The 19,962-nt window shown below is 51.9% G+C and overlaps 2 protein-coding genes across 5 annotated transcripts in view; both read left to right on the plus strand.

Annotated features, from left to right (window-relative positions):
- SIN3A (SIN3 transcription regulator family member A) overlaps positions 1–7,627 on the plus strand; it is a 68,097-nt gene extending 60,470 nt beyond the window's left edge. For both annotated transcript variants that reach the window (XM_070775360.1, XM_070775359.1), the window contains exons 20-21: positions 2,625–2,832; positions 5,073–7,627. In XM_070775360.1, coding sequence (XP_070631461.1) covers positions 2,625–2,832; positions 5,073–5,303 — 439 coding nt within the window. In that variant the 3' untranslated portion in view covers positions 5,304–7,627. The remainder of the gene's footprint in view (positions 1–2,624; positions 2,833–5,072) is intronic.
- A 639-nt stretch (positions 7,628–8,266) lies between these two features.
- MAN2C1 (mannosidase alpha class 2C member 1) lies at positions 8,267–19,961 on the plus strand. 3 transcript variants are annotated; one of them, XM_019983477.2, is made up of 26 exons: positions 8,267–8,510; positions 8,765–8,890; positions 9,544–9,667; positions 10,999–11,069; positions 12,137–12,314; positions 12,621–12,810; positions 13,889–13,995; positions 14,151–14,261; positions 14,624–14,716; positions 14,845–14,961; positions 15,189–15,284; positions 15,378–15,523; positions 15,882–16,005; positions 16,331–16,452; positions 16,582–16,667; positions 16,789–16,963; positions 17,143–17,252; positions 17,394–17,526; positions 17,743–17,847; positions 17,957–18,113; positions 18,203–18,346; positions 18,711–18,820; positions 18,923–19,002; positions 19,121–19,269; positions 19,350–19,459; positions 19,533–19,961. In XM_019983477.2, exons 1-26 carry the CDS (start codon positions 8,410–8,412, stop codon positions 19,657–19,659), a joined length of 3,192 nt encoding a protein of 1,063 aa, XP_019839036.2. In that variant the 5' UTR covers positions 8,267–8,409; the 3' UTR covers positions 19,660–19,961. The 3 variants fall into 3 exon arrangements, with proteins under 3 accessions (XP_019839036.2, XP_019839034.2, XP_019839035.2); XM_019983475.2 differs by having other exon boundaries at positions 8,352–8,510; positions 16,789–16,944; positions 17,155–17,252; positions 17,432–17,526; XM_019983476.2 differs by lacking the exon at positions 8,267–8,510 and having other exon boundaries at positions 8,759–8,867; positions 16,789–16,944; positions 17,155–17,252; positions 17,432–17,526.
- The last annotated feature ends 1 nt before the right edge of the window (position 19,962 follows it).

The raw sequence follows: 19,962 nt of genomic DNA on the forward strand, positions 1-19,962 counted from the left end.
TTCAGTCTTTTTCTTTGAAACCCTTAAATTCTTAGAGATTGAATACCCGCCAAAGCTCTTGTTTATGTGAATTATATATAGTAATATTTATCACATTTAGAAATTAAAACTGAAAAATGTTTATGAATTCATTAAAAAACAATACTAGATGCATTCCATGTTATTTTCATAAATAGAATTTTAATGAAACAGTGCTTCAAATTAGTGAAAAGAGTGGCATTGCTCTGCATTTTTGTGACTGTTTCATGTCTGGCTTGGGATAACAACTGGGCTCTCAGAGCTGCTTCTGTATTCAGTCTGTTGCACTGCTTTGTTTGGTTGTACTATGTGAAGAAAATCTGGCTAGAAAAGGAAGTATTTTCATATCCTTTCAGATAATTGTAGATATTCTTTGATATGACAACAAAACTCTCCAAGTAGTAGTTTCTTAAAGGTTAGTTGCAGTATCACTGAAAATACCAACAAGCCTGTCAAAATCCATTCGCTTATCTTGTACTTTGAATTTTTTCTTGCATGGTTTTATAACTTCATACAGTCAGTTATTTGGAAAATGTGAATTCACTGAGTTATGCAGACCTACCATATGTTGACATGTTTTCCTTTTACAATATTCCCACCCGTGCCTCCACACCACCCCTGAAAAAAGCCACATTTAAAAAAAAAAAAAGCCACATTTACTAATATTGCCGTTGACTTCATCAGTCACATCTTTAAGTAGTGGGAAGTTGTCACTTGTCATGCTGGCCGGTACCAATTTATCAAAATTCAGAATTTTACTTGAAATCTGAAAATTTATCTTTAACAACAAATATGCTCAGTTGTTTTTCCTTGAGGTACCAGGCTCCCTTGTTCATTTTTGAGAAAATATCTGCCAAACATCCCAGACTGGCTAGTCAGCTATTCTTCCGGGTAAAAAGTGTGAACATTTGCAGTTCAAGTGGTGCTCAAGTGCTTTCCTTCATGAGTGCATTGTACTTTAGCATACAGAGGTGCTTTATATGTAGTTCCCATTTCATCACCCAGCATATTAAAAAGATGTGAAATAAGGGGTTTTAATTTCATAAGAAATGTTACTGCTTCACAAGGACATTCTTAAGTCAGACCAGCTTTCCTTTTGGTTTAGTTGCCAGTATGTGGCCAAAGAGTACAAAGATGGCTAAGGAGGTTGGTGCCACCATCAGCTTTTTTTTTTAATCACTGTTATTTTTATACCGCTAATGCTAATGTTAGTACTTTGTGTCTTGTTTTTTTAGAAAGAAAGACAATGTTTTAGTATTATGAAAATAGTTTTGATCTCACAACTTCCTCAAAAATGTCTTGGGCCCTCCGACAGTCCTTGGACCAAAGAAATGCTGTTCTACGGAAATGTATATGCACAAAGATATTCACTGAAGCAGTTTTTAATAGCAAAGTGTAGGAAACAATAGAATTGTCAAGCTGACAACCTTTCTCTGCTTATTGTTGAGGGGATAAGCTCTAAATACCTGCCAAGGCATCCACTGATGTGAATTATCTTTTTTCATACGTAGAATGGCACTGATTATGTACCGTCTTTGGGAGAACTGAAAAAATAGACATTTGAATAATTTTTTGTGCTCTGTGGTTCAGGTGAAGAGCCCTGATTGATTCCTGTTAAGGAAATGTTAAATTAAGACATATTTCTCTGTAGCAGCTAAAGAGAATGACACAAATCTATGTTTAATGAAATGAAAAAATAAAACCTTTATGGCATTAAGTGAAAAATTGAGAGAGACCTAGAAGATTTTAAGCCAAAACTGCTAACAGCGGGGCTTCCTTGGTGTCCAGTGGTTAAGAATCCGCCTGCCAATGCAGGGGACAGTAGTTCAATCCCTGGTCCAGGAAGATCCCACATGCCAAGGGGCAACTAAGCCCATGTGCCACAGACACTGAGCCCGTGCTCCACGACGAGAGAAGCCCCCACAGTGAGAAGCCGGCGCACCACAACTAGAGAGCAGCCCCCAACGCTGCAACTAGAGAAAGCCCACGTGGGGTCACCAAGACCTAGCGCAGCCAAAGATAAATAGATTTAAAAAAACAAGAACCCAAACTGCCTGGAGAAGGAAATGGCAACCCACTCCAGTGTTCTTGCTTGGAGAATCCCAGGGATGGGGGAGCCTTTTGGGCTGCCGTCTCTGGGGTCGCACAGAGTTGGACACGACTGAAGCGACTTAGCAGCAGCAGTGACTATATAACATCCAGCTGAAGACTAGCCAGGGGGATACTCTTTCTGCCCCCTTCTGATGCCTATGTCAGAAGCTTTCTCTGTCTCCTTTATAGTTTAATAAAACTTTATTACACAAAAGCGCTGAGCAATCAAAAAAAAAAAAAACAAAACCCAAACTGCCAACAGTGGCTACCCCTGCCAAGGCAAGTGGGATTTTGAGAATTGGGGTAAGGGGTAGTTGGCAATTTCTACCTTTTATCCCATGTATCTCTGCAGTTGAAAAAAGATTTTTTTAACAGTGAAACCATTGAACATTTTTTTAAATGTATGTAGTTGTGATCAGCTTCATGAAGGCATATAAGAAGGAAAAATTGGGGGGCATTCATGGGGATCTGCATCTGGAGGAACTCTCACACTGCAGGGCTTTGCTGCTTTGTAGGAATCTGCGGCGGATCCGGAAGTGTCAGCGTGGTCGAGAGCAGCAGGAAAAGGAAGGGAAGGAAGGAAACAGCAAGAAGACCATGGAGAATGCAGATAGCCTGGATAAACTGGAGTGTAGATTCAAGCTGAATTCCTACAAGATGGTATATGTGATCAAGTCAGAGGACTACATGTATCGGAGGACCGCCTTGCTGCGGGCTCATCAGGTGAGAACCAGTATTTGGAATTTCTCCACACGCCTCCCTCCTCAGCCAGTACCAGGATGCTGTTACAAAGTACCACAGACTGCATGACTTAACAACAAAAACTTACTATTTTAACACTTGTAGAGGCTGGAAGTCCAAAGTCGAAGTGTTGGCAGAATTGCTTCGAAACTTCTGAGGACTGTGAGGGAAAATCTGTTTCTTGCCTTTCCTAGCCTCTGGTGGTTTTCCGGCAATTACCAGCATTACAGGGCTTGAATATTTCTGCCTTCATTTTTACATGGTATTCTCCCTAAGTGTACATCTGTCCAAATTTCCCCCTTTTTAAAGAACGCCAGCCATACTGGATTATGGGTCCACCCTCCGACAGTATGAGCTCATCTTAACTAATTGTATCTGCAACAACCTTATTTCCAAATAAGGTCACATTCTGAGGGGTGGAAGTTAGGATTTCTGCTTGTGAATTTGTGGGGGGACAGCTTAGTCAGTAACAGCACCTTCTAGTGAACAGAAGCTTCTAGTGAAGCTACTCCCAGCATTCACACTTCCGGTAGTATTGCTTGTGTGAGTCCTGTCTGTGTTCACATGTGAAAGTCCTAGTGCTGTTATGTACCAGGTATTGTGCCTGAGACTACAGCCACGAGATAAGAGCATATAAGGTAGTGTGATGATGTGCATTTCCAAGGAAAGAGATGAGGTGATCAAGGTTGACTGGCACACAGAGCCCTGCTTTTGTTGGGAAGACCTCTCTAAGGAGGTGACCCCTGAGGCCTGTAGAGTGGTGAGGATCCAGCCTGGTGCAGAGTTGGGTTGGTACTTTTTAGGCAAAGGAAACAAGCAGGTGCAAGGCTGGGAGGGAGGAAAGGACTTCACGTGTTCAAAAAACTAACATCAGTTGTGGGGGACTTGCTTGGTGATCTAGTAGTTGAGGCTGCACACTTCCAGTGCAGGGGGTGCATGTTCAGTCTCTGGTCAGGGAACTAGAATCCCAAATGCCAAATATGGCAGGGCCTTTAAAAAATAAGTAAAACATCATCGTGTTTTGAGCCATAGGGGAAGTGGGATGCATGAAGTTGGAAAGGTGGGCAGAGGCCACATTACTTATTTTTACAGGCTATGGTTTGGATTTTGAGGTACATTGAGACTTTGTTGACAAAGATGTAGACTGATGGGAGTGAGCGAGCGCACCAAGTTGGATGGGCAGAGACCACTCACGAGACTGCTCATCCAATTGAGAGATGATGACTGCCCAGACTACCAGGGTTGTAGAGGGATTTTAATTAGATTGGAGGGACTTCCCTGGTGGTCCAGTGGTTAAGACCCTGGAGCTTCCAGTGCAAGAGGCATGGTTTTGATCCCTGGTTAGGGAACTAGGATCCCATATGCCATGCTATATGCCAAAAAAGGATTGGAGATATAATTGTCAGGATGTGCTAATGATTGGATGTGGGGAGGTTAAGAGAAAGGAGAACATTAAAGATGCTACCTGGTGGTTTTTGTTTTTTAATTTTGTTTCTTTGTTTATTTTGCTTGAGTAACTGGGAAGCTTAGGGGTATGTCTGTTAACAGGAAAGGGTTATTACCAGGTTTGGGAGGCAGATCAAAGGACTACAGAACATTCAAGTGGGAAGCACAGGGTGGGCAATTTAATGTACTTCTCTCTCGGTGCTGTGTGTTATATGTCTGCATGTCTGATTCAAATGATGTAGGGAGCTGGGAAACACCTAATTCATCTTTGTATCACCTTCCCTTCCTTGCTTATGGGCACCAACAAGTACGTTGGAGGTAGGAACAAAAAACCTCCACTGAAGATCTGCTGTGCCCAACAATCTGATGGACAGAGTGGGATAACAGCAGGAAGGGATAGTGGGTTTTAAACCCTTTGCCTTGCGCTGTGACAGAAATGACCAACAGCCTCATTGTCTCACTCAGAGTACATTAGAATCGGCTGGGTTGCTGGTTTAAAAATACAGGTTGATGGAAACAAGGAACTCTGTACACGTTTTTTCCAAGACCTCCTCCTTCCCCAACACGCCACCACGTGGTGATGCTGCAGACTAAAATCGAGAAAGCACTGAGCTAGTTCTGACCAGACCTTGGGTTGGCATTTCTCTGGGGGCTTTATGATCTGTAACTTGAGCCCACATCTTTCCTCTGCTACTTTAGAAGAAAATTGGATTTTGTATTTGAAGGGTTTTTTAGTCCTAGTTCATGGAGGATTTCTTCTTTGTTCTATTTTTCAGTCCCATGAGCGTGTAAGCAAGCGGCTACATCAGAGGTTCCAGGCCTGGGTAGATAAATGGACCAAGGAGCATGTGCCCCGTGAAATGGCAGCGGAGACCAGCAAGTGGCTTATGGGTGAGGGGCTGGAGGGCCTGGTGCCCTGCACCACCACCTGTGACACAGAGACCCTGCACTTTGTGAGCATTAACAAGTACCGTGTCAAATATGGCACAGTGTTCAAAACCCCGTAACTGCAAAGCCAGAGCAGATAACTGGAGGGGGGTGGTGTGTGTGGGGGGGCGCGTGTACTCGCACACACTGAAGAAACAAGGAAGATGCCTTTCAAGCCTCACTGGGCCTCTCTGGGACATGGCCACCTGATCTGTGCGTGGCTGGTGCAACCTGGCACCAAGTGGGCTACATATAAGGAACGTGTGATCCCTTACAAAGCCGGAGTTGGAACTTTTCCCAGGGGTTTTGGGTATTAGCCTGCCCTGGAGGGGAGGAAACCCACGCAAGCACAGGGACACGCAGCTTGCACACACCAGCAGAGCGGAGACTGGAGCCTTCTGGGGCGACCTTCAGTGAGGGAACCGGATGCTGTTCACACCTGGACTGGATGGGCGAGCATCGACTGACAGACTTGAGGAGTCAACGCTTAGATGGATTGTAACTCTGATGGTCACTGCTCCTTTCCTCTTCCCCCCAAAAAGGAAAAAAAACTGGATTGGATTTTTTCTCCTGGTCACTTGAGCACATCTAGATCACCCATTAGGTTTTCTCTGGGACCTGCAGTTTGGCTTTGGGATTGATCATCTTGTGGATTTGATTCCTGATGAAAGCTTGCTGCCCACCCTTTCTTCTCTCCTCTGGTTCTCAGCCTCAACAAATTCAAATCAGTCGTCCTTTTTAGCTCCCGTGGAACTGTTTTGTACCTGCTTCTTTACTAGTCTACCCTAGTGCCATCCACCAGCTTTACTCACACACACACACAAACACAATTTTAACTTGGTTTTTCTTTTTTTTTTTTTTTTGTAAATAATGTACATACTGTCAATTTTTTATTAAAAGAAATATGCTTTGATGTGCTAGCATAACTGCTCTAGCTTCTTGTGTACCATAGTTCTATGTGGCTTCAGGTTTAGTACCTGTGAACAGGTGTACAAGACATTTATTACACTTTTTACCAAAGGGAGTTACCGTTGTAGTACTTTTGTGTAAAACTTGTCTTCCTTCTTGCCCCAACTTTTTTTTTTTTTTTTTGTAAATAAATAAAGCTTGGTTCTTAAGGAATGAACTCTCAACACAAGTCCCTTGTCCTCACCAGAGAATACTGTGAAGCAGGGATTTGGGCTTCGGTTCCTTATCTACATACAGTACAAAAACAGGATTTTGCTTTAAATAGTTAGCAGTCAGTTGTACTTGTCCCAAATCAAAATATCTCAGATTTTAAAAATAGAATTATTCATTCTTTTGGTACATATTCTACCCCCTTCAGCTGTTTGGAAATATTTTATATATGGGTATATTGTGCAGCTGTATAGTTTGTGCTTCTCTATTTTTTACCTTTATTGGAAATGGGAGTGAACAGCTTAAATACCAAACCAGTGTTTGAAAGAAGTGTGTACACAGTGTGTGGTATAAATGGGGTTAGGAGGGAGAAGACTTGATACATTAGCAACTGCAAATGGAATATATATGTATATATATATTTTTAATTACATAAATTTAAAGCAGCAGATATTTAAACATGAGTGATTAGGATTTTTGTATGTGGGCAGCCTGGCTTTTCTGAACAAACACCAACTGAGCCCCTCCCAGGACTTTGGTGAATTTTTCTCCAGCAACCATTACTCTAGTCAAAGTAAACAACAGTGTTCCTGTGTGGTTTTGTTTGCTTTTTAATTAAAAATCCCTAATATCACCACCACAAAACCAAGTTTTTTTTGCTCTGGACTTTCCTTATGAATGGTAAGCTTATCTGACTTTTAGACTTTTGTTGGGGGGCGAGCATTGGAGGGATGGCACAACTATAGGAGACTCAGCTCACATGTGTGAGGTGGCAGGAAAGGCTTGTGGGAGGAGATTCTGGTGAAGCTGCAGCACTGCCTCACTTGGAAGGTGGAGTGATACTGATGGGTTGGGTAGGATCTTCAGGTTTTCCACCAGTAACTCAACCCATCCCCATCTGCTTGCTTAAGAAAGATCATGTTGACTTGGAGTTAATAGGGGGAATTGATTGAACCTCACCCAGGCAGCCCCAGCTATTGCTGTATCTGCAGAGGGTTATGACCAGAGCAGCTGCCTGCAGGTCAGGATAGGGTTTCAGGACCAGTCCTACTAGTGCAACCAGAAGAAGGGAGCTTCACCTACAGCCAGGATTTACAAACAGCATTTTTATGTCTCCTGCCTTCTGACATCTGAGCTCCAAGCTCGGCTCAGCCTGTCTTAGAGCAGCAAGTTATATTTTAAGTCGTGTTTGGTATTCTGTACTTAAGTCACTTTTCCCTATGATTTGCATTTGAAGTGTTGTAAACTTGGTCAGTATTTCTATTAAAATATCAGGGGTCGGTCATGTTGTGTATATACTTTTCTTCCTAATGATTTTATAGAGAAGATTTCATCCCATTCCCAGGAGGGAGGTGGGGGAAAGTTGCCAATAGACCACCAGAGTAACATGAGGGTGAAACTGGAGGTGTTTCTGGTATTATGGCGTCTCTGAACTCATCAGTCCCTGTAGAGAAATGCATTATTCTGTTACGCTCATGAATTCTATGTCTGATCTGCCATCTCAAAGTCGTAAGCTTCTGGCGATGGGCAGCAATTAGCCATATACATAAAATAGAACACGTAGTAGAGGAAGCTGAGGTTACTGGGGTATAAAGCACTCCCTATTTAACACATGTCCGCCGAACGGCTTGAAGGCACCGGTCCCTGGCGCCACCTGAAGCAGACACAAGGACCACAGGCAAGGAGGTTCCGCTTGTAGCTTCTGAGACTAGGTGACCTGCATCTGCACAACCGAAGCTCCCACCAATCGTGCCTTCGGTCAGTCTCTGTACTAGGCTTTTCTCAGAATCAAAGCGTCAGACTTCTGTTTTACTTAAGGATTTGCCCAGTGGCGACCAGCTCGGACCGAGATAAGAGTAAAGCCTCAGAAGCGCAGCTTTTAGCTTTAAGCTTGCTGCTCAAAAGTTCGGAGCAGCGGGGCTTCACTGAGCCGCTGGTGTTCCACGGAAAGCTGCCCGGGCCTGGAAGGCGCCTTTGAGGCGCCGGAACCCTTGGTTCCAGGCCGTGGACCGCGCCGGCAGCGCCGGGGGCCTTCCGGGGAGAAGAGAGAGGAGCGAACGCGCGGCGATGGCGGCGGCGCCGGCCCTGAAGCACTGGCGCACTACGCTGGAGCGGGTGGAGAAATTCGTGTCGCCGCTCTACTTTACCGATTGTAATCTCCGCGGCAGGTGTGGCCCCCTTGCCCAGGGCACCCGCCAGCCGCATCCACGAGTCTCTAGCCTTCCCTTCCGGGGGAAACCCAAGCTTCGGCCACATGGACCGAGGGACAAAATATCCGCCTCAGATAGTGCTGGGGCCCAGGAGGAGGGAGTGGGGAGAGACTGTGTCGTGGGGCAGCCCTCTCGGCGGTGGATGGAGGGAACGCGCATCCCCACCCGCCGGATGGCCCACGAGCGCGCGCCAACCTGCCCCTCCCGCCCAGGCTCTTCGGAGACAGCTGCCCAGTGGCCGAGCTTTCCAGCTTCTTGACGCCCGAAAGACTTCCCTACCAGGAGGCAGTCCAGCAGGACTTCCGCCCCGCGCAGGTCGGCGACAGCTTCGGACCCACGTGGGTAACGCTCCAGAGAGAGGGCGGAGCCCCTGGGCCCCACCTCCCAGCTTGCTTGCCGCCCCTAAAAACCCCTATTGTCGGCTCTCTGCCCTAGACAGTCACTTGGGGCAGAGCAGCACCCTTTGCTGGAGATAGCTCCCTGGTTCCTCAAGCCTTCATGGAAGAATTTTCTCTTCCTCACTTCTCCCCACGGGCTTCCCTGGTGGGTCAGATGGTAAAGAATCCGTCCGCAATGCGAGAGACTTGGGTTCGATCCCTGGGTTGGGAAGATCCCCTAGAGAAGGGAACGGCAACCCACTCCAGTATTCTTGCCTGGAGAATTCCATGGACAGAGGAGCCTGGCGGGCTACAGTCCATGGGGTCACAAAGAGTCAGACACGACTGAGCAACTTCCACTTCACTTCTCCCAGCTCGGTGACATCCCTTAGGAAGGGCACTCTAGGACATATCACAGACCCCTGATTCTCTGCCTCATTCCCTCACCTTGCTGCACACTCCATCGCTTCTTTCTTGCTGATCAAAGCTGAATATCTTGTGGTGCTGCAGATTCTGGCAGAAAGTCTCAAGCCCTTGCTGACCCTTAATCATAGGAAGTATGTCGAAAGGACAGGGCTTTGACCCCTAGGCTCATCTTAGTGGTTCTGTTGCAGATGGTGGACCTGTTGGTTCCGTGTAGAGCTGACCATCCCAGAGGCATGGGTGGGTCAGGAAGTTCATCTTCGCTGGGAAAGTGATGGAGAAGGCCTGGTGTGGCGTGATGGGGAACCTGTCCAGGTGAGGAGCCCTGCCCTGGGTCAGGTGTGGCCACATTTCAGCCCTGGTCTCTGGCAAAGCCACAGCTGAGTGGCTATGCCTGCAGGGTGGTATGAGTTTTTGCTTAGGCCCCTGTGTAATTGTTCCTTCTTATATTTAAGCGGATCACTTAAGGTCACAACATAATGCTAAGCTAACTCTGCCACTGACTGGTCACCCTCCCATTCTGGAATGAAACTAGTTACTAATCAAATACAATAATATGTACAGCAGATGGACTTCTTAAGCCTTTACTAGGTGCTAGGTGCCAGACTAGTGGCTTTTCAGACTGTATCACTTTTTATTTTTAATAAACTAGTTTTTATTATATGTAATAGATGCTTATGGCAGATGGGGAGGAGGACTTTGAAACAGTTATGGATAGTATAAAGTTTACAAAGTCTCTTTACCTGAAATAATGGGTCTGTCCTTCCACCTCACCCCCAGTTGCCCAGATAGAGCCACTATGAAGTGCCTTGTCTATGTATCCAACTTTATCAGGTTTAACCTTTATAATTCTATGTGATAGGTTTTTATGGCCAGTGGCACAGACAGTAAAGAATCTGCCTGCAGTGCAGGAGACCTGGGTTCGATCCCTGAGTCAGGAAGATCCTTGGAGAAGGGAAGCTACCCACTCCAGTATTCTTGCTTGGAGAATTCCATGGACAGAGGAGCCTGGCGGGCTACAGTCCATGCAATTGCAAAGAGTCAGACACCACTAAGTGACTAACACTTTCACTTTTCACAGACAGAAACTGAGATATATAGAGGTTAGCACACTTGCTTGGATTCATACAGCTTCCATTTCAGTTTGACTAACCCTCAGTCTTGGGTTAGGACTGTTGCTCTTCCTGTGCAGAAAGGCAGCAGACCCCTCCCTCCCTCCCTCCCTTCCTTGGCTCAGTGGATATCTCCTGAGTGCCCTCTCTGCACAGGTCCCTGTGCTAAGCACTGGGGGTATAGTGGAGAATGAAGCAAACCTTTCCCTGACCTCATAGAGTTTCCCTTCAAATGCTTATTCAGGGGTACAGAGGCCATCAGAAGCCACCAAGGACCTGACACCTACCTAAGACCCCACAAGACCAGTGGCTTTTCTGCTGGTCAGCAGGTGCCATTTGGTGGTCATGGTGCCGACTGCCTTGGGGGGTGGGGGGCACTTGCTACCAGAGGTCCCTGATTTGTCAATCTTGGCCTTGGGAGAGAGGAGCTAGTACTGGAGGTCCAACAGAGGGGCCTGGCCCCCTTCAGCTTGTACTCCAGCAGAACTGTCCACAAGCCTCAGGCCTTGTCTCTTTCATTCTGCTCCTCACCAGGGTTTGACCAAAGAGGGAGAGAAAACCAGCTACATTCTGACTGACAAGCTGGGGGAGAAAGACCCCCGGAGGTGAGTGAGTCCCTGGACTATGGCTGACCAGTGCTGTAGGGGAAGGGGGCACCAGAGGGAGAGGAGCCGCCGAGGTCCAGAGAAACACATCCACTTTCAACACCACCATCTTCTACATAGTTTGTTTTTAAAAAGCAGGATTTTTCTGACCAAAAAGATAGCATTTTAGTTCCTACATTAAATGCAAAAAAGCACAAAGAAGTAAATATTGATAATTCCCATTACCCCATCACCTAGAGATATCCATTATTAACAGCTCAATTCTTCCCAGAAATTTTTTCAGAGGTGGCGTTCACTAGCTGAGGTGGTATTTCTTTGATATTTTGCATCCTGAGTTTTTAAAATTCCATATTGTGCATTTTATGACACCATCAAAAAACTCTGCTTAGATGTTATATTTTATTATATTCAGTGTTTATTAAACATTGTGTATCTGATGTTTCCAGACATGGGGACTATGATGGTGAATGATGTGATCTTTGATAGCAAGGGGGACTCACATGTCCATATACAATTACAAACTGATGAGGGCTCTGAAAGACAACACTCTGAGTGGGAGAAATCTGTTCTAGACTAAGGAGAGCACTAGGGGAAGAGTCCCAGAAGGCTTCCTGAAGGAAGTCATGTTTGCTTTCTGAAGATTGAGCAGAACAGCACCACAGCTTACCACACTGCTCCGAACAATGGCCTGCCTCTGTTGGCTGACAGATCGTTGCTCTGAAAGCTGGACCTGGGAGATCCAATCATGTTTTTAACGTGCTAAGAGGGTTCTGAGACCCAGGCAGTGCTTTGTATAGACAGCTTTGGAAATAAGTCTAAACAACATAATTCACACACTTCCAAACTCAGCTACTTACCCTCCTCAGCCGAGGCAGAATGTGGGTTTAGTCTGCTGTTTCCACCGTGGCCCTCTGTCATACGTCCCTGACATAACTGAGATCCTCTGGGTGGTAGATCCTGAGGGCACATGAGGAGGGGTCTGTCGGGTGCCTCTCTGGTACTCCTTCCCCAAGCCCCAGAGTCCTCTGCCAGTCCCTTGGCCTGAGGCTGCCTCCCCACATTTGTAGCCTGACCCTCTATGTGGAAGTAGCCTGCAACGGGCTCCTGGGGGCTGGAAAGGGATCCATGATCGCAGCCCCTGATCCAGAGAAGATGTTCCAGGTGAGCCGGGCTGAGCTTGCCGTGTTCCACCGGGATGTCTACAAGCTCCTAGTGGACCTGGAGCTCCTGCTAGGCATCGCCAAGGTACTCAACACCTCCACCCCACCTGGATACTCTCTCGAGCCCTGTTTCAGGCAGGCTGTTTCTTGGGTCGGATAGCTGGGGCTCTGGGAATCCAGAATAGAGAGTGTTTTGTGCCTGCCTGAGTGTTGAGAGGACTTCCCTGTGTAAAGGGGAAGAGGGAGACAGTGCTGAGCAGCAGGACCAGCAGGACACAGAGTTGGTTGTAGGGAGGAACTCTGCTGAGAACCCATGGGAGATCAGCTGGGGTCTGATTCTGGAGCCTCTGCTTGCTTGAGATGGGGATTAAGGGGCAGAACCTTGCTGCAGGGCCTCGGAGAGGACAACCAGCGCAGCTTCCAGGCCCTATACACTGCCAACCAGATGGTGAACGTATGTGACCCTGCCCAGCCTGAGACCTTCCCAGTGGCCCAGGCCCTGGCCTCCAAGTTCTTTGGCCAACGTTGGGGTGAAAGCCAGCATACGATCCATGCCATGGGGCACTGCCACATTGACACAGGTAGGGCAGCAGCTGGCTGGGTTGGCTCAGCGGGGGGGGGGGGTCAGGAGTGGTCTTGAAGACCTTGTTGCGCCCTGAAAGCACTGTGTGATCCACATCAAGTTCTTGGACCTCAGTTTTTCCCCATGTGTAAAATGGGGAAAGGGGAATGGACTGTAGGTTTTGCTAAATGTGCCCTGGATGGCATCATGCTAGATATTGGGGGGAGGATTATTGAGACTGATGATCACAAAATAGGCAGAGACAGTTGCTGCCATGATGGAGGGAAGTATGGGGAGCTGGGGAGCCCAAGAGAGGCACTTAACCCAGCTGGGTCTGGCAGATTCAAGAAGGGCTTCCTAGAGGAGGTGACCTTTGAACAGAATGAGGATGAGTAAGAATTTGACAAGGGTGCCCGAGTCCTCGGACAGGAGTGATGTGGAAGTAGTTGAGATGGGGATGCAAACACAGGGGGAGGCTTCCTGGGGAGGATCAGGAGTTCAGTTCGGAACCTGATGAGTCTGCAATGTCAGGCTTACAGGAAATAACATTTTTAATGAACTTCCCAAGGTATTGATTCTGATGCAGCTGAAGTTTCTGAGCCACAGAATCAGGGCTTTCTCTGCTGTGCCAAAGCGTGGGATGTGGAGTTCTGGGCTGGTAAAGAAGGAACTAGGAGGCCTAGGTTATGGAAGGCAGCAGTGCCTCAGGCAGGACAGCTGGCCCAGGCGGGTCCATCCAGGGAAGCGGTGCCCTCTGTTCCAGGATGTGTTCCGGGTGTGTAGGGGAGGGGCCACACCTGCCGCTTCCTAAAGGATCCTCTCTAAACCCCAGAATAAGGCCAATCCAGGGACTGGGGCCCCAGCTTCCTGACTATAAAACTGCCCCACTAGCTCCAGCCATGTAAAAGTGACAGCTCAGGAGAGATGCCACAGGACTCAGCAGGGAATGGGATGGGATGGGAGGAAGGCTACGGTGACCCTCTGGTGGCCCAGGAGGGGCCTGGTTGGGTGCTAGGGGACAGGGGTGCAGCTGGAGGTCTGTGAGGGGCTGGGGACCTGGCTGCTCTCCTTCTATCCTCACCCTCCTCCCCGCCTAGCCTGGCTCTGGCCCTTCAAGGAGACTGTGCGGAAATGTGCCCGAAGCTGGGTGACGGTCGTTCAGCTCATGGAGCGGAACCCCGAGTTCATCTTTGCCTGCTCCCAGGTCAGAGGGACGGCTGTGTGAGTGGTACCTGGAGCCCAGGGGGTGCTAGTGTGGGGTTCCCAGGGCTTCTCAGCCCACCCCCTGAGCCCCAGGCGCTCAGCCCTGGGTGGGGTTCATGTTGCTCCTGGCCAGCCCCCACCCCATCTGCCCCACAGGCGCAGCAGCTCGAGTGGGTGAGGAGCCACTACCCTGGCCTGCATGCCCGGCTCCAGGAGTTCGCCTGCCGCGGGCAGTTTGTGCCCGTGGGGGGCACTTGGGTGGAAATGGTGAGTGCCGTCTGCAGCCCCTCAGCCTCAGGCCTTACCATCAAGGACTCTGTCCTCTGCTGTGCTGGTGACTTTCTGCAGGTCCTTCATGCCCTCTTATCAGTCCCTGGAATCCTAGGGCTCGGGACTCCCAGGGGGGTGGGGGTGTCAAGCACTGTGACGGGCCATCTGTGTGACCCGGCCCCAGATACCTCCTGTCTGGCAGACAGACGGTTAGGCTGAAGTGAGGAGATCGAAGCTTCCAGGGCACTGGCTTCCCCCAGTGTCAGAGCCCTGGCTTCTCTGGATGGGGTGGTTTCCTGAGTCCCTGCCCATCTTGTCTGATGCTGACCCCAGTGGCCCCCTTCTTCCCTCATGGCCAGGATGGGAACCTTCCCAGTGGAGAGTCCATGGTGAGGCAGTTCCTGCAGGGTCAGAACTTCTTCCGTCAGGAGTTCGGGAAGATGTGCTCGGAGGTAGGCGGGGAGCTGCTGCACCTGCAGGCAGAGGGGACCAGAGCTTGCCCTTGAGTGAGGAGGGGCTGCAGCTGGGCCGCTCTGCCGAGCTCCCGGGTCCCCGTGCCGCAGATGCCTTCTCCCTGCAGTTCTGGCTGCCAGACACATTCGGCTACTCCGCGCAGCTGCCCCAGATCATGCGTAGCTGTGGCATCAAGCGCTTCCTCACCCAAAAGCTGAGCTGGAACTTGGTGAACTCCTTCCCGGTGAGCAGGCCCCAGGGGGCCAGGCTTGGAGCAGGCTTGGGTCCCTCCTGGCCCGAACATCTCGTCCAGGCTTATTATTGAGGGGTCCTGGACAAACCACCCAGCCCCCACCCAGGGAAGGCATGCCTCTCCCGGGGTCACACAACAGGAGGGGCAGGTGAGGGAGGCCCGGCTCTGCCTCAGCCCTGACTCTGGCCTCTTTCTTCCACCTGTCTCCCTGCCTGCAGCACCATACCTTTTTCTGGGAGGGGCTGGATGGCTCCCAGGTGCTGGCCCACTTCCCACCCGGTGACTCCTATGGGATGCAGGGCAGTGTGGAGGAGGTGAGAGGGCATCTTGTGGCCAAGGTCGGGAAAGGAGGCAGGCTGGAGTGGGCCAGGTATCCAGCCGAAGCTGACCGGTGTGAACCTGCCCAGGTGCTGAAGACAGTGGCCAAAAACCGGGACAAGGGACGGACCAACCACAGCGCCTTCCTCTTTGGCTTTGGGGATGGAGGTGGTGGCCCCACCCAGACCATGGTGGACCGCTTGAAGCGGCTATGCAATACCGACGGGCTGCCCAGGTCAGGCCTGGGTTCACTCTACCCCATTCTCTGCCCTTGCCCTGAGCCCTTCCTCTGCTCAAACTTTGGGCCCAGCGCCCCCCCTCAACCTTGTTCCCGCCAATTGCAGACCATGGGCACCTCCCAGCTTCGACCCTGGAGGTGGGGTGGGAGAAAAGCCAAAGGTGGGAAGGGGCTTAAAGCCACTGAGGCAGAACTCTCCTGGGGGAGGAAGGGTCCAGACCTGCCTTTGTCTGGACAGGGAGTCTTCTAGGGGTGGCTCCTTTCTGTCGGGGCTGGACCTCTTGTCACACTTTCATGGAAGAAGGGTAAGTCACATGGCCCAGGCCGGGAGACCCAAGCTTGCAGTCTCCCTCAGGGTGCAGCTATCCTCTCCGGAGCGACTCTTCTCAGCGCTGGAGGGCCACTCGGGGCAGCTGTGCACCTGGGTTGGGGAGCTCTTCCTGGAGCTACACAACGGCACCTACACCACCCATGCCCAGGTCAGGGACTGGCTGCTGAGCCAGCGAGGAGGGGGCACCCTACAGTGGCCCAGACCGGGGGAAGAGGCTTGTGTTCCATGGAAGAGCTGAGAGGAGTGCAAGAGCTGGGTGCTCAGGAGCCTGGAGGTGGCAGGACTCAGCATCTCTGAGGGGGGAGTGTCCTGGGCAGAGGGGAGAGGAGGCAGGCTTTGGGGGCAGATAACACATGAGGCTTTATCCAGGAGTTCCTGGAGAGCATCAGGGGTTCTAAGCAAGAGGCTTTGGCAGGGGGACCCTGGGATGCTTGCCCAGGCTCTAGACTGAGTCCCCCCTCCCTTGGGCTCAGATCAAGAAGGGGAACCGGGAGTGTGAGCGGATCCTGCATGACGTGGAGCTGCTCAGCAGCCTGGCCCTGGCCCGCAGCACCCAGTTCCTCTACCCGGCTGCCCTGCTGCAGGATCTCTGGAGGTCAGCCTGTTTTCTGTCCCCTGCCACCTGCTAACCTCACCCAGACGCCTCTGTGGTTGCCGCAGCCTCCCTGCCTTCCCCACCCCACCCACCTCAAACACCTCCCAGCCCTGCCCTTGGCCCCTGCAGGCTCCTGCTCCTGAACCAGTTCCATGATGTGGTGACTGGGAGCTGCATCCAGCTGGTGGCAGAGGAAGCCATGTGCCACTACGAAGGTGAGGCTGACAACATTTCCACGGCTCTCGCATCCAGTGCAGTGCCCAGAATGTCCCCCGTGGGACATTCAGGGGTCACCCCGATCCCCTGCCCACTCATAACCAACCAGTCTCTCCCCAGACATCCGTTCCCATGGCAACACACTGCTCAGTGCTGCAGCTGCAGCCCTGTGTGCTGGGGAGCCAGGTCCCGAGGGCCTTCTCATTGTCAACACGCTGCCCTGGAAGCGCACCGAAGTGCTGGCCCTGCCCCGGCCTGGCGGGGCCCACTGCTTAGGTATGAGCTGGGGAGAAGAGTGGCTACTGTGGCAGGAGGGATCAAGGCCAAACTGAGAGTCAGGGACATTCTCCTGGGGGTCTCTGCCCTGGGGTGCCCCAGGCTAGAGAGGAGGAGTAGTGTTCAGCCCCTATACCCAACCCTACCCTGGCCCAAGCATGGTTCCTGAAAGGTCAGGGAGGCTGCACTGACGCCCAGGCTCCTCCCCAGCCCTGGTCACCGTCCCCGGCATGGGCTATGCTCCTGCCCCCACCCCCACCTCACTGCAGCCCCTGCCGCCCCAGCAGCCTGTGTTCGTAGTGCAAGAGGTGAGTGCCGGCGCATGGCGGTGGGGCGGGGGCTGTCCTGGGCTGTCCCTAACAATGTGGAAGTGCTGAGCCCCCCAATCTGGAGCAAGTGGTGAGGCAGAGCTGGGGCTGGGGGTCGGGTGGGCTGTTGGTTGTGGGAAGCTCCTGCAGACCTAGCCTCAAGGCCCCCTCCCACCAAGACTGACGGTTCTGTGACTCTGGACAACGGCATCATCCGAGTGAGGCTGGACCCAACTGGCCGCCTGACATCCCTGGTGCTGGTGGCCTCCGGCAGGTGCTAACCCCTTGCCCTCTCCCACTGCCTGGCAGGTGGACCCCAGACCTCTCGTTCCCTCTGTCCCGTGGCCACAGCTGACCACAGCAGCCCACGAGTGGCTCTGGACTGGGACCCACACATGGAACAGGGCCTACCCTCCACCCCACCCACCTCAAACATCTGGGGAGACCAAAGTCATTCGGTTATAAAGTACTGATGTCCATGTCCTTCCAGGGAGGCCATTGCTGAGGGCGCCGTGGGGAACCAGTTTGTGCTGTTTGACGACGTCCCCCTGTACTGGGACGCATGGGACGTCATGGACTACCACCTAGAAACACGGTGCGGGGTGGGCAGGACTCCGGGTGGCAGTGGTAGAAATACGAACAAGTGTACTGGGCCCACTCTGCCAGGCTGTCCTGGCTCAGTGCCTCTCCCCTCTATTCCACAGGAAGCCAGTGCTGGGCCAGGCAGGGACCCTGGCAGTGGGCACTGAGGGTGGCGTGCGGGGCAGCGCCTGGTTCCTGCTACAGATCAGTCCTAATAGTCGGCTCAGCCAGGAGGTTGTGCTGGACGTTGGCTGCCCCTATGTCCGCTTCCACACTGAGGTAGCAGGGGGCAGGGTGGTGGGTGTCTTCCCTGGGTGTGGCTGGTGAAGAGGGGCCAGCCCCTTGTACCCCACCCCCACCCCCCACAGGTGCACTGGCACGAGGCCCACAAGTTCCTGAAGGTGGAGTTCCCTGCCCGTGTGCGCAGTCCCCAGGCCACCTATGAGGTCCAGTTTGGACATCTGCAGCGGCCCACCCACTACAATACCTCTTGGGACTGGGCTCGATTTGAGGTCTGCCATGGGGTGGTGTGGGGTGGAAGGTTTGGCTCTTCCCTGGCTGGGGAACGACTAGTTGTGTGGTATGGGGTGAGGAGGCACGTGATGGTTCCTAGCATGTATGCCAGGCATTGTGCCAAATGCTTTATGTTCAGTTTGATATTCATGCCCATTTGGTGGGGTAAGTACTCTTAATCCACCTTTCCCAGATGAGGGACTGAGGCTTAGACAGGCTGTGTGGTGTGCCCAGGGCCTCCCGAGGTAAGAGCTGGAATTCAATCAGTCGTGAGGTCCCAAAGCATCCCTCAGTCTAGGACTAGGAGCTCTGGAGCACACGGAGGAGGGGGACCACCAAGTGGGTCTCTGATCTACGCTCCAGGTGTGGGCCCACCGCTGGATGGATCTGTCAGAGCATGGCTTTGGGCTGGCTCTGCTCAATGACTGCAAGTACGGCGCATCAGTACGGGGCAACGTCCTCAGCCTCTCGCTGTGAGTGGGGGGCTGCCCCAGGGACTGGTATGGGATCCTGGTCTTGCCAGGATAGAACTGCAGCAGCTCCGGTCTGTCCCTTTCCCACCCTTCCCACCCCAGCTTGCGGGCGCCTAAGTCCCCTGACGCCACCGTGGACATGGGGCGCCACGAGTTCACCTACGCGCTGATGCCGCACAAGGGTGAGTGCTACGCCCCATACCCCTCTGCCCTTCTCGGCCTCCGCTACGGGAAAACGCCCCTAGTCCGGCGCTCTGACCACATGTTCCACCACACGTCCCTTTTCCGGTCTGCTCCCAGGCTCGTTCCAGGATGCTGGCGTTATCCCCGCTGCTTACAGCCTCAACTTCCCCCTCCTGGCGCTGCCCGCCCCGGGCCCGGCGCCCGCCGCCGCCTGGAGTGCCTTCTCAGTGTCCTCGCCCGCGGTGGTGCTGGAGACGGTCAAGCAGGCAAGGGGCGGGATGGGGCGGTGGCGGGTTCGGGGCGGGGCCTGGTGTCGGCCCCACCCACCACTCACCTTCCTCCGCAGGCGGAGACCAGCCCCCAGGGCCGCACGCTCCTGCTGCGGCTCTACGAGGCCCACGGCAGTCACAGCGACTGCTGGCTGCACACGTCGCTGCCGGTTCAAGAGGCTGTCCTGTGAGTTGGGGCGTGGGGTGGCAGTGGGGGTCTTGCCCTTGCAGGGCCCTCATGACCACCTCCTGTTCTGCAGCTGTGACCTCCTGGAGCGCCGCGACCCTACTGGCCCCCTGCTCCTCCGGGACAACCGCCTGAAGCTCACCTTTGCTCCTTTCCAAGTGCAATCCCTGTTGCTCCTTCTGCAGCCCCCACCGAACTGAGTCCCTGAGGGTGGGGTTTTGTTTGTGGAAGGCTTTGGCAGCGCCTCAATTCTGCCTCCTGAGCCTGATGCAAGGGTCAGTTACCTCTTAATAAACCCTTGGCTCAGGAGCCCTGCCGGTAGCCCCTGCTCAATCCCCTCAGGGCCCATCCTCAGGCTTTGAGGGGACAGTTTTTACCCCAGGTATTTGGGTGCAGGGGCAAGACCTAAGGTTATTTGTGCATGCAGCGTCTGGATTGCAGCCCCCATGAGAGAGACCCGGGATACTGGTAACCATAAGATGACTAAAAGACCATGACACAAG

Source organism: Bos indicus, chromosome 21 (genome assembly GCF_029378745.1).
Source record: "Bos indicus isolate NIAB-ARS_2022 breed Sahiwal x Tharparkar chromosome 21, NIAB-ARS_B.indTharparkar_mat_pri_1.0, whole genome shotgun sequence".
NCBI lineage: Eukaryota > Metazoa > Chordata > Mammalia > Artiodactyla > Bovidae > Bos > Bos indicus.

What these genes read in the sequence shown, in the direction of transcription:
- MAN2C1 (XM_019983477.2), top strand. Translation starts at nt 8,410, where the DNA reads ATGGCGGCGGCGCCGGCCCTGAAGCACTGGCGCACTACGCTGGAGCGG. An exon ending in GGCGACAGCTTCGGACCCAC is followed by an intron (nt 8,891 to 9,543) that starts GTGGGTAACGCT and finishes GTTCTGTTGCAG; the next exon opens with ATGGTGGACCTGTTGGTTCC. An exon ending in GGGGCACTTGGGTGGAAATG is followed by an intron (nt 14,262 to 14,623) that starts GTGAGTGCCGTC and finishes CCTCATGGCCAG; the next exon opens with GATGGGAACCTTCCCAGTGG.